The sequence below is a fragment of the Acanthochromis polyacanthus genome, chromosome 3, assembly GCF_021347895.1.
Source record: "Acanthochromis polyacanthus isolate Apoly-LR-REF ecotype Palm Island chromosome 3, KAUST_Apoly_ChrSc, whole genome shotgun sequence".
NCBI classification, from domain to species: domain Eukaryota; kingdom Metazoa; phylum Chordata; class Actinopteri; family Pomacentridae; genus Acanthochromis; species Acanthochromis polyacanthus.
The window spans coordinates 2,108,491-2,125,231 of NC_067115.1; the positions used below are offsets into that span (position 1 = coordinate 2,108,491).

Here is a 16,741-nt window from a genome sequence, read left to right on the forward strand (position 1 = left end):
TTACCCCATAAAACTCCTAAATTTTCTTTCGTGCAAAGAAGTGCATTCTTCAAATGTTCACATTTAATAAACGAAACATGATGAACAACCTGAAGTTTCTTCAAAAAAATAAATTCAGTTTCAGCAATAATATGCCTTAGTTTGTCATTTCCACATCAGTACTCACATTTCACAGTGTCTACAAAGGAACAGAAAAGTCAGACAAGAAAAGACAAAATATTACAAAAATGAGACACAAAATGACAAAAAATGAGACAAACGACACGAAACAAAACAGAAAAGAGACAAAAAATAGACAAAAAAGTTACAAAGCATCAAAAAATGGACAAATGACAAAAACGAGACAAAAATACACGAAGACACACAAAACAATGAATAAAGCGAAACACAAAATGAGAAAAAAGTGTGACAGAAAGGAAACAAAACAACAAAAACAAGACAAAATATGAAAGCAATAAAAGCACAATGAGCAATATAATATTTCACTTAAGGATCAAAGCAGCTTGTCCAGAAATTATTTTTAATTTATTGTTTTAGAAATTTACAATTTGCAGTTAATGTCTTCTCTGTAATTTTTACTCTTTGCAAAGTCGTCCCATGGAGCAGATTGGACCTTCTGGAGGGCCGGTTTTGGCCCGCGGGTCGCATGTTTGACACACCTATTTTAGTGTTCAGAGACGTGTTGCTTTTTATATATTGTAATCCAAATAAGTGGTCAGACTCTGGGCATTTCCATGTTGGCAAGCAGAAAGATTTTGGTGGTAAAGATGTCATATTGGTTTGTATATGAAGCCAAAGATCTGCCCAGTGAACTGTCAAATAACTGTGTCAAAGAGAGTACAATGCCAAGATTAGAGTAAGCAATGGAAATATCAGAAATTTAAAGTATGAATGTGAGCGATTAGTATCTCACAGTAGTGCTTAATATGACAGTGTTGCGTAAATGTCCTTAAAACATCAAGTAAAGATGTAGCATTGAACTTCACAGTTTGTTGCATCAAACCCTCCTCTTTCTTTCTCCACTCTTTGTGTATGTAGTTGTTTGGTAATCTGGCACTGGATGAGGAGGGAGAAAGTGCCATCAACGATCACAACAACTTCAGAACTTTCATTATGGCCCTGATGCTGCTCTTCAGGTAAGGCTCCAAGCAGCCGATTCTTTCTTTTCAAATGTTTAACTTCTTTCATGTATGCAGCAGCAGTGATATGTGCAGAAACGTGTTGGTACAGCTCCTGCTAATGTGAAGCAGAAGCTGCTGTGACATCCGTTGGTGTCTGTAAGTGAGCTTCATGTCTTCCTCATACAGGAGCGCTACTGGCGAGGCGTGGCATGAGATCATGTTGGCTTGCCTAGGCGGTAAAGAATGCGACCCGGCCTCAGGGAACACAGAACTCGAGTGTGGCAGCACCTTCGCCTACACCTACTTTGTCTCTTTCATCTTTCTGTGTTCTTTTCTGGTGAGGAAAAACATTGAATGTCCTTCTGACTGATTAAAATAATCAACATGTATTTATTTATATATATATATAAAATAGAAGACAACAAATTTTGGTGGAATTTGTTGCATACCAGTAGGTATACATCTGTTTTTTTCTTCCATGAGAGTTCAGTCCCTGGTTCAAAACTTGTCTTGTTCTGTAGAGGTCTATGAGGAAAATCTTGTTTAGGTTTCAGAGAACTGTTAAAGTGGCAAAGCTGCGTGCTCGTTCCAGATGCTGAATCTGTTTGTGGCTGTCATCATGGACAACTTCGAGTACCTGACCAGAGACTCTTCTATCCTGGGGCCGCATCACCTGGACGAGTATGTAAGGATTTGGGCCGAGTACGACCCTGCTGCCTGGTGAGTGGCACAAACACGAACTCATACGCACACTTCATCAGATATACAAATGCAGACACACAAGTCAAGCCTTAAGTAGTACAGAAATATAGGAAGATGGACGCACACATGCAGCACTACTGTGTAACGTCAAACCACATTTGTACAGTGTCACGCTGAATGTAAAGTTACTTTTAACTCCTGGCTTTTTCTCCCGGTGTCACGATCCCATCAGAGAAGTGTGATGATGAAACAGGATCTACGTAATGGGAGTTAAAAGTGGGACAGTCAAAGCTGGTCTGCCAAGCAAAGAGTTATCCAGACTTCTCCTTGTCTTTCTCTCTCTTTTTCTCTTAACTTTTCTGCCCTTTTTTCTCAAATTGCACAATTTGTGCACAGTTAAGATGAATGTAACCCTCCCCTCTTCCTCCTTTTTCCTCTGTGACTGTGTGTGTGTGTGTGTGTGTGTGTGTGTGTATTTGCGTTCTTGTACTTACTATATTGTGAGGACTGCCATGAGTTTTTAGACCAACACAGTGAGAACATTTTTGGGAAGTGAGGACATTTTGGCCGGTCCCCACTTTGTCATGCTTTAAATCAGCTCCTAAGACATATAGAAGCTATCCTGTGATTTTCACAAAAAGACCTCAATTTGGGTCAATGTTGAAAATTTTTCGCCAGAATTTCACACAGTTTTTGCTCACTACTTCACCTACTGTTGAAATTGGGTACTGCACAAACTACAAACCCGTCATGCTCCACCAAAATCTTGATTGGCCTGCTGGAAACAAGTCGACTTTGGTTTTTGAGAATTCCTAAGCACCACAAGGGCACCACATAGTGGCCAGAAGTAGTTGTTTTATGTTTCTACATCTAACAGAAATGGTGGTTCTCACTTTGTGGGCTTTTCACTCGGTCCTCACTATGCAGCAAGTACAGGAATGTGGGTGTGTGTGCGTGTGCGCGTGCGTGTGTGTGTATGTGAGGTCTTTCTCGGTGTAAATAAATGCTCTCACCTTCTTCTTTCTGCTCTAATCTCCTCTTCTTCTTCAACTCTATCTCTCTGTATTCTGTGTGTTCCCTCACCTAACCTCCCCTCCTTGTATTTTTCTTGCAGCGGGCGCATACATTATAAGGATATGTACAGTTTATTGCGAGTTATCTCCCCTCCTCTGGGCCTTGGCAAGAAATGCCCACATAGGGTGGCCTGCAAGGTTTGGACTAAACCCCTAAAGCACAAACTTAAACGCAACCTGCTCGCCTTTAAGAGACTGGAATGAATGTCACTCTATTTCACTTTTAAAACAAATTCTTTCTTATTTCAACTTTTTTTCTTTGATTTGGTTTGGTTTGCATTATTCACTTGTTTTAAGCTCATTTCACCATTGAATCATTCTTTTTGGGGAGAGTTCTGTTGTATATGCATTCTGACATGACGATGAGAATGTTTGGGACAATGCAGAAATGCACACACACACACTCTTGTACACACTCACACACACCAGTAGCGGTGTGTGAAGCATGAGGTGGTGCACTGCACTTGCTATTGTCTTCTGACTGAACGCTGGGAAAATGACACTGATGTGTTCACTTTTAATTCACTACTATGTAAATATTAGAGTCTAGACTCCAGTCAGCCATCGTGTTTTAGTTCTGCTTGCTGTCTAGTTTTGCCTGGGCAGAAAATGGTTGAGCAGTGTGCATTGTTCTCGTTTCAGTTAGGGTCTGGGTGAGGGAGATGGGATTCTGTAGGGCAGAGACACATACAGAGAGGGTTTGGTCTAAATGCTGTCACCACGCTGACATTCACAGCAGGAAAGGTGATCACTGTTTCCCAGACTTGTGTTATCGAACTACGAAAATCTGCAGACTTTGATTATAGTCGCTGAAGCCGTTGATTCCTCAGAGTGAAACCAGACTGCAGATTCTTGTGTTTGGGAATATGTAATCTAAGCTATCTGTAAGACTACAGTTTAAAGCCACTGTGTAGATTTTTGTTGTGATTAAAGAATCTTATATTGAAGTGTTATTTGTAGAAAGGGAAACTGTTTCCTTTCAGTATAACAGTTTTTACCTTACACATTGCGGCTTTAAAGATTCTAGGAGTTAAAATGAGTGTTGGGCCTGGTACAAGCTCCTCATAGAACGACATGTTATTGCAAAGGGCAGTGCACAAGGTTCTCCCTGCACAGTAAAATAGATCTCAAGAGTAATAAGTCAAAAATCTAAATCTAAAAACTAATACAAAGTTAGTAATCTGACATTATTTTCCCACAGGGATCGAGCGTAACTTAAATCTTGTTATTTTTCATGTATAATAAACCATGATTTCCTCCTATTTCGCCTTTATTTGTGGTGAACACTGCAGTCCCGTATCATATTGACATTACTTGTCCCTGTGCAGGCTTGTTCTGTAGCCAAAGAGGTTGTATGTCCCACACGCTTTGAGTGGAGAATGTAACAGGCCTTGTGGTGACAGTTTATATTGCAGTACTATAATAATAACTAATATAATAATAACGACCAAACCTGCTGTGTTTGTGGCTCTGGTGTATGGGTGAAGAAGGAAAGGGACAGGGTGTGTGTGTGTGTGTGATTTTGGGGCAACGATTCTGAACATAGAAAGGTCTTGTGTCCACCATGTGCCTCTTAATAACGATCCGTGTCAACAGATGCTCGTGGGAGGAATCGTTTGGTTTGTGCTTGTCAAGAACATTTTAAGGGTTCTGCTAATAAAGCAATTAAACAAAGCATTTCTTTTTAAATAAATGCATACATTAGGCTTAGTTTTCATTATTTATTTCTATTGAATTGTTGTAATTAACTGTAAAAATAATCCATGCCATCTGGCTCAGGCTGCATATTTGTGGTACTGTGTGTTCACGCCGTGCTGATCTGTACCAAGCAGATAACAGCACGATTTCATGAGGAAGTGTCTTTCTGTTTGTTAGACTATTGTAGTCACAGACTTATGAGACTAGTTATGTGTCTGACTGACACTCTATTTATGAACCTCCACACCCTTCCATTTATTACATTTCATTCAGTCTTTACACACTTTTTTTTTAATAGTAGGCGCACACAGTCCAAGCAGCCTGCCACTAAACTAGCATCCATTCACCAACTTGGCAAACACAGTAAAAAAACAAACGGTCAAATCCTGATCCAACCCGATCGAAACTCTTTGCATACTTAGATACCACAAGAGGTGGATGACAAAGCATTTTTGGGGATGTGGGCGAGGTGACCCTTCCGTTCATGTTCAGGGAGCGCTCCCATGAAGGTCTGAAGACACGGCAGTGAGCGGAGGTTCCTGGTGGACACGCAGCCTCACTAACGGACTGCATTGACTTGTCACTGTGACTCACTCCGATCTCTGCAGCGGTGCTTTTCTTTGCCTGCTAAAAGGCCCGTTGCCAGTTCTATCCGAGCGGCGAAAGAGGGCAACTGCCAGTAAACAGTCCCAAATCCCATTTTCACCTCGCATAGAACGGTATCTCAACAGCAACTAACTAAACTAAATAACACCTCCTCCTCCTCCAACCCTCCCCTCTTTCCTTAACCTTTCTCCCGCCCTTCCTTCCTCTCCTCTCCCTTACTTTATGATATGCCAGACTAGAAGCCACGTAACATCCCCTCGTTCTCTCGTTCTCTTTCTTTCTCTTTTTCTCTCACCACAGCAACCACATATCCACAGCGATCAAAACAATAACCTCTGTGTATTTGTTTCCCCCCCTCTTCCTTTCCTTTGTCGGTTTCTTTCTTTTTTCTCCTCATGTCTCCTCCCCTAAACACACCTATGTGCGTCTGCGTCCTTCCCCCTGAATCCTCCCTCTTCCTACCCCTCATTGTTTTTCTTTCTTTCGTTTTCACGTCGTCCGTCTTTGTTTCGTCTGTTGTGTGTGTGTGTGTGTGTGTGTGTGTGTGTGTGTGTGTGTGTGTGTGTGTGTGTGTGTGTGTGTGTGTGTGTGTGTGTGTGTTGCCAAATGGTTACTGAATGCCTGTGCACGTGTGATGTGTGTGTTTGTGGCCACCCCAGCGGCCGGATCAGTTACACAGACATGTATCAGATGCTAAGACACATGTGTCCGCCGCTAGGCCTCGGGAAGAGGTGTCCCGCCCGGGTCGCCTATAAGGTAGACTCGCCCCCCAACTTACCCTTCCACCCTCCTCAACCACCAGCCCACCTCCTTCTCTACCTCCCATCATTCCTCTCTTCCCTCCTTTCCCCCCATCTCCGTCCTTAAACCTCCCCATCGCTGGGGAGGAGAACCTCTTCTCTCTCATCTGCTGAACACTCTTTGTACCTTTCTCTCTCCTCCTCCTCCTCCTCCTCACCCTCACCCTCTCTCCTCCACATCCCTCCCTCCCTCCTCCCAGCGGTGTTCTCCTCATTGTCTGTTAGTGGTGGTTGTGGTGGTGGTGAGCGCTGTCCTCTCTTCTTTCTCTCCGACCGCGGGAATGGAGGGATGGGCTTTTGTCGTGCAGTGAAGTGAAGTGATAGTGGAGTGGTAGTCAATCCTTTTTATTTTATTTCCTCCTGTCAGGCCGCAGGAGTAAGGGAACAGAGGAGGCTTTGCCGGTCCTTCTGCAACCTGCACGGACGCATGCACATGCACAAAACCCAATCCATTCAGAGAAAAATAGTTAGAGCACAGATGTGACAAAGCATTCCCTGTTTTCCGTTATATGTTCAGGAACTTTACCTTTGTTTAAAAGCTGTTTAATTGGTGTTTACATATTTTTACCTGACTGCATCTTGCAGTTTAAATATATGATATATTAGTTAAACTTGTACAGCACTCTACAAGCAATTTAATTCATATTTGTTAAAATATACTAAAGACTGAAGGCAAAAGATTAGATACAAAAAGTACAAATACAATACATTATTCAGCCACAGCTTACTGTCTGTTACAGGTTTTGAGTACATTTTTAGAAGTATATCCTGGAAATGGAGCTTCCAGAAGCTTCTCGTGAACATATATGTGGACTTTTATAAGCTAAAATCTAAAATATTTATATCATACTGATGCTTTTGTTTTGTGATAAGAAACATGAAAGATTTCTTCACATTAAAATATTTTGATGAGGGTTATATTTCACACAGTGCAACCATTTGCTTACGATGCAGGTACAGAAGGGCCGGCAGGGGTGTCTGTCTTCAGTCCTCTGTGTCTCTTTTTCCTGTGGATGGCTCTATAATGCACACATACACATGCCTACATTAGCACACACTGTGCACTAAACTAAGAATCATGCATCTTAAAATGAGTAGACAAAGTATTGGCCCTTCTATTCTTTTTTTTTTTTTTACACCCAAGGCTTCTTTGTGCCTCAGATCACCAGGGTAAAGTCTTCGGTCAAGCATTTTAGTATTCGTTGTCTGCTCTTTCTCTCCACCTCAGTAGCATCCTACTCTGTCTTTACTCTCTCATTCCTCTTCTTATTGCCATCCAGATTCAACCACACATCACTGACGAGATGATTTAACTGTTTTAGAGGGATTTCACTGGCTGTGTCAGTGGTGCCAAGAAGCTCTGAAAAGCTGTATCAACATAATAAAAGGTTTAAATTGCATCTAAATCAGGAATTATTTGATCAAAAACTGTATTTTCTAGGGCTGGACCCGAATATCCCGAATATCCGAATATTCGTTCGCTACGGCGGTATCTGGATATTAATTTTGGTATCCGAATATTCGCCCCGCCCTCCCGGTCGTAGGTTACCGGGCGGAACAAATATTCGGCATTACTGTCTTCCCTCCGCCATCGGCTCATATCGGCTCATACCGTCGTGTGATCACATAAACATATACACATACTGTAGGTCTATGACATATACACATATATCTATGTGATTATCCCCTCCCCCCAGACGAAAATAGGAATATTCGGAGCTCGTCTCTTCCCTTCGCCTTCGGCCCACTTCAGCTCATCCCGCCGTGTTCGGCTCATCTCGGCTCATCCATTCGTATTTGTTACCACCACCCGAATGGCCGGGTGGCTGCCGACTCTGACGTCATGCTTAACCTCGCTGTATAAACACAAGACAAGATGCCGAAGACCTCCGCTGTTTGGGAATTCTTCAGTTTAACTGAAGACAAAATGAAGGCAGTGTGCAAAATTTGCGTCCGGGAGACCAGACGAACGGATCCAAATACTCAGGAAGGTCTCTCCGGTCTATTCAGGCCATCTCCGCCACATCGCCACATCTCCCCGCATCGGACATTATGGGGCGGAACGAATATTCGGATATTCGTCTTTAATAGGGCCCGAATATCTAGAGACCAGAAACCAATATTCGGGCCAGCCCTAATATTTTCCTAATCCAACTTGCAGTCTTTGGCAGTTTTTAATACTTGACATGGCCAAAATCTTGATTTCTGATATGTTCCTGATATGAGTCCTATTACCACAGTTGTTAAGGCAGAATGGACAAACAGTTGGACCCATACCTACTCTATACATGTTCATGATGTATGGTGAGAGAACAGAATGATTTGGCTCAAACACTACAAATTTTCCCTTAGGTTTATTGAATCTTGGTGGCAGTACTCCATTCACTCCTGTCTTTCTCTCTCAGCTTTTTCACTTGTGTCTTTTCTTCCCTCCTCGTCTGTTTTTCTCTCCTCTTTTTCATTTTTTTTTGCCAAAGTTTAGGCTCTTCATCTTCTGTCAGTTTTTGTTCTCTCTCTTCCTGCCTGCCAGCTGTCCCTCTCCGTGTCACTCTTCTGTCTTTCTACCTCTACATCCACTTGTCTGTCAGAGATCAGGATCCATCTGCATTCGGTCGTTGCATCCCTCTGTCAATCCGAGCCCACACTGTTTCAACCTTACCTCTCCTCTCTGCACTTTCTTCTTCTCTTTTTTTTCTTTCCAGAATGTCAGTCTGTCTTGGCTGTGGCCCATCACATACTTCAGCCATCAAAGTCTTCATTTATAGAATATCACAGAAAAAAAAGATCAATTTAAGCAACTTTTGAGATCAGAAAGATCTCATGAATAGAGAGGGGAAGGTTCGACACTTTTGAGGCAAAGTTCTTGATCTTCCCTTTAGTGGACACGAGGCCTCTCCTTTTAAAAAAGGAAAAAGTTGGTAACTGTGTACTGTTAAATTACCTTGTTTTTTGAACTGACCTCTATACCTATGTCAGTGTTGTTTTTAGTCCTTGTCTTTATCTTTTGTCGTGTTCTGTAATTTTCAGCCTCTCTCTTCTCTTTTCTTTCTGTCTACACACACACACACACACACAGTTTCCTCTCTGACCCACGTTCTCTTGGTTCCTCTTTTACTCTTTCGGTGTTTACACAAACCTCCTCTCCCTCCTCATTCTCGCTCTTCCCTTTTTATCTGTAACTACATCTCATTACCAAGCTTAGATTCACCTAATTTAGCTCAACTAACTACTGTCCCTACCATGTGTCCCCTTTGATAGACCCCATCCCCTTACCCAACAGTACCACAACTACACAGTCTAGTTGGTCCAAAACAAAAAGCAGTCATCTCTTTTTGATCTTCTTTATGGTTTTTTTCTTCTTTCAGGGAATGCCACAACTCTAATCCTCTCTAACTCTGACACCCCCTTAAGACACTGCACCCGTTTGGCATTGAGAGAGATCTTGACTTGATATGAAGTGCTACCATTGCTGTCTAATTTGACTTTGATTAAGGGACCCAGTGGAAAAATGAATGTAAAAATCTAGAGAGCAAAAAACATTCTAAGACTTAATCTGTCAATCAGTAGGATCAATCCGGTTGGATTGAGGATACTCTCTTTGCGCGGATGCACGGCTGCTTGTATTGTAAAAGTGGATTTTGAGGGAAGTTGGGGGGTAGTGGGCTGGGTAGGTGGGAACAACTGGGGCTTAGATAATGGGAGTGAAGTGAAGGCATGCAGCATGCTCCGTGTGTCCATGTTTGTGGGGGTTTTCTACGGGGGTGTTGTGCTGTGTTGCTTGCAGTTCTCGCACTCTCTGTTGCATGGCTATGGGCGACATCAAGCCTGCCTGCCTGCCTGCCTGCTGGTTGCCGAGCGCTGTGGATGTTGGCCGATGCCCCATGCCTGCCGCACACTTGGCTTTGGGCATGCCCGACACTTGCACACACTCAGGAACACACAAGCACGTACACAACCCCACCGCCATCGTACTATCGTGCTTGCCATCGTGAGTGCCCAACGCTCATGTTCGTAGGTAAATCCGATGGATGTCAACCGATCGGGATAGGAACGGCAAGCGGCCCCGAGCTGGCTCAGCTTGTTTCGTTCTATCTGCAGGTTTCTCCATCGGTTTTACCTGTTATAGACATGTAAAGACAGGGAACCTCCTTACAGGTAGGGGGAGCTCTATAGCAGATGCCTCAGTGAAATAAAACCACAGCAGTCTCCTGAAAAATAGCAGAATTACACCAGTGATACTGTTATTGTTCTCCAGTCAACTTATTTTGTCTCCAAAGGACTCCAATTAAGCGCTCTTAATTGCAGTCTGTGCAAATAATTGTGTGCAAGTGGGCGGGGGAGGGATGTTGGGGGTGGAGGGTGGAGGGGGGGTTGGTGTATGTGTATTGTTCTATATATATCTATATGTGTGTAACAACAGAGATGTGTAAATGCGCCCATGCATTCACACATTTAGGGAACATGGGCACAGGTTGGGTCGGAGGCCATTTTGGCTCCGATTGTTCTTCCTTGTGGTTCTCGGCTCTCACAGTTGCTTAGCACCAGATGGCCCTCATTGGATATTCGTGCTGTCTCGTAGAGTATCACTGGAAAACAGGAGACTAAGGGACTCACCTACTCAAGTCTCTTTCATTAAGTAAATGCTCTTGCACTTGCAAATACATAAAATAGAACCAATGTGCTCAGCAGACCAAACACATGAATGCTCAGCGGTCACCTAATATAGCACAAGTTCATCAGAGAACTTTTGAAACCCAAGTGCCTCAGAATTGAAATTTACAGACTTGACACCTGTGCATCTTTGCCTTAACTGTAATGTGTCCCGGGAAATACCAAATAAATCCTGGACCAACGCAGTCCAACTGTAAACGGCTGTTGTCTATGGAGCTCTCTCAACCCCGCCCCCAACCCCTCACCCTGTCCCCTTTCTGGAGGTTCAGGCACACCACACTTTAGTAGGGACACATCCCTTTCTCATCATCTCATCCTGACTGGCTTTCCACAGAGACTGCTGCGCATGGATCTGCCGGTTGCCGATGACAACACAGTGCATTTTAACTCAACCCTCATGGCGCTAATCAGGACAGCTCTGGACATAAAGATCGCCAAGGGTACGATCATGAAGCACCGTCACACCTTTACTCTACCTGTTCAGCTTAGTTCATTCCTGTTATTGAGTAAATAATGGCGGCAGCGTCTCTCAGTTTCTGTATGTTTCTCTTCAATGAAAATGTGTGAAGTTACTTTAGCAAATGTGACAAAGCTCTGTTTATTAAGACGCTAACAAATTATGTTTTTGTTTTGGGTGAATGTGTACATGGGTGAATGGATAAATATATTTCTTTTGGGATTTTATGCTATTGTGCCTCCCTTTTGGTCGGTACCTTCTTACCCTGTGTCAATGTGTGTGGCTATATGCATATATGTGGATGTATGTGTGTGTGTTGTTGGTGTGTATAAATGTTTAACGTGCGTGTGTGTGTGTGGAAACTCTGGGTCACTGGCTGCCCAGGTGGTGCAGACAAGCACCAGATGGATGCGGAGCTGAGAAAGGAGATGATGGCTATTTGGCCCAACTTATCGCAGAAGACGCTGGACTTGCTGGTTACGCCGCACAAGGGTAAGTTACAGGACCACAACGCATAGTGGTGTGTGTGTCCGATCACCAACTCACCAAGAGGACAGCTTCTACCAGTCAGTGTCATTCACTGCTTTGCATCTCCTGATCAGACTAACACAGCATAGACACACAGTATTGTACAAACACACATGCATACACCCTCTAGTGGAGATTCTGTGCATCCGTCCTCCAAATGCTGTGGTCCTGCTGGCCAGATTGCTATGAAACTGTATACTACAATTCATGATCCACATGGGATTTATAATGGATCTCTCTTCCTCATTGCATTGCCATTAGATCAGGAGTGTCAAACTCATTTTAGTTCAGGTTCCGCATTCAGCTCAGTTTGATCTGAAGCAGTAGAATCACAGCATGATAACCTTTAAATGGCAACAATTCCACATTTTCCTTTGTTTTAGTGCAAAAATGTTCACATTTAAGGAATTATCTACAAAATACTATGAACAACTTGAAATTTCTTAAGAAAATTAAGTTAAATTTCAACAAAATTATGCCTCAGTTTATCATTTACACATTGCAACTTCCAGATCACAGAGTGTCTACAAAGGAACACAACATTTAGTATCAGGTATATGAACTGAATGATACTGTATTTTATTTTATGATCAAAATGACAAAAGTCAGACAAATAACAAAAAATCAAGAAGTGTTAGAAAAATGAGACACAAAACAACAAAAATGAGATACAAAATGACAAAAAAATGAGATAAATGGCAGGAAACAAAAACAAAAAGAGACAAAAAATAAACAAAAAATTTACAAAGCAACAAAAAATTTACAAACAACAAAGATTAACAAAAGAGAGAAACGAGACGACAAAAAATAGACAAACGCAAGTGAGAAAAAACTCAAAATGCTAAAAAGGATGCACAAAAACAATGAATATAGCAAAACACAAAATGACAAAAATAAGATTACAAAAACATGAGACAAACGACAAAAGTCAGACAAAAAAAGAAGAAACAACAAAAACAAGACACAATATTGCAAAAATGAGACACAAAGACAAAAGAACAATCAGTGACCTAGTATTTTACTTTAACATCAGAGCAACTTGTTAAGGCCTGGGAATTATTTTAAATTTATAGTTTTACTAATTTACAATCTGCACTTAAGACTGAGATAGCTTTACTGTGTGCTGTAGGTATTCCTGATTTCCTGAGCCCAAACCCAAGTGGCTTCAGTGACTCCTCAACTCTTTATACATTTTTCCGGTCAAGGCTCTTTAGTCCATTCTGGTTTCCTGGTCTGATGGACCCTTGATCAGCTAAAGGCATTTTTATTCTTTTTCCTTATGTCCATCATCCCAAATTTTCGTAAAATTTAAATAAGATGAGACAGTTTCCCTGGATTTTTGCTGAAATTTTAGATAAAGAATGGATGCACCTATAATTAGTTCTGTATCTTCTGCGTTCAAATAAACATTCCACACAAATACATACCATGCACATTCTGATGTGTGCTCACATACATAAATTATATTACAGTGGATATCACAGTAGCAAGCACGGCCACACTGCTGATCTCTCCACCCATGTAGTCAGTCCTGCTATCAGGGGGTGCCTGCTATAGAAGATCCTCTATAGAAGTCTTTTCACTACAGGAACAACTAAGAAGCAAATAGAATACAGAGATATATACTGGGTAATACATTCATGAGTGTGATGAATGAGTATTTTCAGGTTAATCTGTTTAGAATATCATTTTAGTGCTAACATAAGCCTAAAATAATGTAATTATGCATGTTTAGCAATAACTTGAAGTTGTTCGGCTGAATGCATGACAGCAAATGCAGTGTAAGATATGCATTGTCATGTATTATAGCCCAGTAAAAGATTAAGAGAATAATATATGTGTGATAATGTCTCATGACAGTTTGAATGCTGGAAGACTCGTAGCCATGCCACTTTGAAAAGGATGCCACTTATGTAGACTGACGATTACCGAGGCTTTATGCCAAAGCAAAGCTCAATGTTTTTCTGATTTTAAATGTTTATATGTTTCACCCAAACTCTGGGGATACATGTCCAGAGTTTTTAGAAAAACATTGACCTCCTGTTTTCTTGGGATCATTTGACCGAGGCGTCCACGTGTTTCTTAGTGAGGTGGCTGCCTTGTCTTTAGTTTGGACATTTTAAGAAAATATCAAACACACTGCAGTTTTTTATATGATAAGGTGATGGTGAAGTAATATGAAAATGATTAGATTTAAGTTCAGCATCTGCCTGTGAAAAGACAACCAGCTTTGTTGTGCTAATAACTGTACAGTGTTGTTGTATTTGTCTGTTTTACACCAGCAGATAAACACAGGTCTGATTCAGTTCAGAGGATATTTAGACAGCGGTTAACTGTGAAAAGAACATGTTGGATTCTGCTTTTTGAGTGTTTTATATAACTATAGTAGTCTGTTTGTATTACACATTTTGAATGCCCCAGATTGGGAAATATGAATTTTTCTTCAAGGTGAATCTAAAATCTATCCACCACACTCACAGTGCTCGGTAAACACGAGTTTGCCTTCACTGGTGAGACAGAAGTAGTGGCACTGGAACATTTATTTTGCTGTTTCACTTTTCTAACTCTAATTGACCCTTCGCTAAGCCCCTCCCACAAATGGCTACTGTCCAATCCTACCTTAGCAACTGTAACTGGGCACGAGAGGTCTGTCAAGCTTTCAGCAGGAGACAATATGCCGAAGTGGTGTGCGTACGGCACTTGCAAGTCCAACACTCATTGCTAATGTTATCTGACCTAACACACAGAGCTACAGCTAGCTAATGTTAGCTAGCAACTTAGCTTAGAACAGACGTAGGTGTTCTTATTGATTTTGGAGGGATTCAGCTGATCATGCGTAGCATAGCAACAGTAACCAAGGGGGGCAGGGCTTAGCGAAGGGTCAATTTCTGCTCGATGTGCTTATTATTGGTTACCACCGACTAAATATTCTGAGACTGAACCTCCGTCAACTGAAGATGGAAACACTTGAATCCAAAAAATACAAAACAGATCATTTACTTTCAATTCTGGATTTTTTTAAAGTTTCAAACTTTAGGCCTGTCCTTCACGGGCTGCCGGGGAACACAGGTGTTCTACCTGCTGGTGTATTGTGCATGCTAATGGGTATTTCTCTGTCAGTGTTTGTTGTCTTGTCCCCCACTCCCATTCCCCCCACGGCTCAGGGTCCCATCTCGCTCGGGTCTAATCTTCCAGGGTAACTTGTCATTTTCTCAGCAGCCACAGACTTGACGGTGGGCAAAATCTACGCCGCCATGATGATCATGGAATACTACCGGCAGAGCAAGACGAAAAAGCTGCAGGCCCTGCGAGAGGAACAGGTAGACGCAATGCCGGGGAAATTCCCTGAACGCAAAAAGACATTTTTCTTTTCTTTTCTCTGCTCTTCTTCCTTTCGGTCCTCTTTTTTGACTCCCTTTCACCAGCCCCTTGGACTGAATTTTGACTTTCTTCTGCCAAATATGGATTTAAAAGCATAAGAATCACATCTTATACATTTAAATCATATATAGAATCCCAGCTACACCTCCAAACAAGCCCCACTTCCCGCTCAGCCTGTGCTTAACCCTCTTTTAGCATGCTACCAGAAATTCTGCATTCTCTTTCTAGTGCCTTGTTGCTCCCTTGGCCGGCCTTATTCCTTTACCATGCTTCCTGAGAGATATTGAGCCGTTTACCTTTTCACTCCGGCTAACAACCTTTCCCTCCCACTGCTTCAAGTGTTCTTTTTCCTTTCACCTTGGGCTATTTGATCACGGTGAGGAGGATCAGGTGCTACAGAGGCTTAACTACGGTTTTGTTGTTGATAATGTTCTGAACAACAATGTTGATGATACCACATGGCCTTACTTTTTGTTTCCTCGTCAGTGCTCTTCCCCTCCTGTCGGTGAATGCTTCTGAGATGCACTCGCTCCCGCCGTCTGTAATTTCAGTCCACACTGTGGGCGTGTGGAAACATCTCTCCACTCGTGCAATGCCTCCCGTTCACCCCTAAATCTGGCATGATGTAGCCAAGTTTAAATTTGCTCAAGGAATGGGGTCATCTGTTTTGACTGGGATGCATATCTTGAGGTAGCATTTCCGTTTTGTGTAAGAAAGGAGTGCATTGGTGAATGGAGAGTATGTTTAGGTTGTTTTTTCTTGCTGTAGCAAATACAGTATGTGTTGCTATGTTCCTGAATGCAGCTATCCCACTGGACTGAATGGACAGTTCCACACAGGCTCTCTCAACATCAGCAGTGCACGAGGACTTTAACCAGTCTGTGTCTGTATCTGTTGCCCCTTCTCATCTGTACATCACTCACTTCATCCACTGCAGTCTTTGTTTTACTAACGCCAAACTGCTTTAAAGGAAGAATCCACCCATTTATGTGTTTGTTGATTTGTCCTTTTACCTTACGGGTAAGTGAGGTCAATGTCTTGACGTGTTTAATTTCAGTCAAATTCAGTTGTAGTTCCAAAGCTCGATAACAAAAGTCATTTCAAGGCATGTCACATAGTAAGGTTCCAGTGTCATTCCCTTTAATCAAGCTCTTTTGGGACAGTGAGAAGCAACAGCTCCCTTTAAACAGGAAGAAAGCAGAACCAGGCTCAGGGAGAGCAGCTATCTGCCTCCATTGGTTGGGGTGAGGGCAAAAGGGCAGGTAGAACAGCTAAACAATACACAGGAGAGCAATGAACAGCGTTGAAGTTTGTAAGGCCAGAAACAGCAGATCAGATGTCTGTGTAGGTTCTCATTCATCCAGGTCATGGTTATCCAAAGTAGCTAAATCAATCCACTGGACTTTAAGAAAGTTCCTTGATGACGTTTCACCTCTCATCCAAGAGACCAGACAAGAAGGACACTTCCTGTAGGAAGAAGGACACTCATTTCAGATTTTGGACAGGGAGGACAGATGGTTTGAGAGAGAAGTGAAAGAAGCCATTCATGTCAAAGTCAAAGACTGTAGATAAAGATGGACGTAGCATCTGGCTCCAAAATTGAAGCCCACCCGGAAGTGTCAAAAATTTGCAATATCACGCCGTCCGCTCGGGTTGGCTCCAAAAAGCTTTTGTTCCATAGACCCCAATTCATTTTTGGAAAAA

At 42.2% G+C, this 16,741-nt stretch overlaps 1 protein-coding gene across 1 annotated transcript in view; it reads left to right on the top strand.

The window, feature by feature from the left end:
• cacna1ab (calcium channel, voltage-dependent, P/Q type, alpha 1A subunit, b) overlaps positions 1–16,741 on the top strand; it is a 141,212-nt gene that overhangs the window by 90,666 nt on the left and 33,805 nt on the right. The window contains 7 exon segments of the mRNA XM_051945084.1: positions 1,039–1,136; positions 1,308–1,458; positions 1,714–1,841; positions 5,860–5,956; positions 11,006–11,111; positions 11,513–11,620; positions 14,873–14,976. Of these exon segments, the coding sequence (XP_051801044.1) occupies positions 1,039–1,136; positions 1,308–1,458; positions 1,714–1,841; positions 5,860–5,956; positions 11,006–11,111; positions 11,513–11,620; positions 14,873–14,976 (792 nt within the window).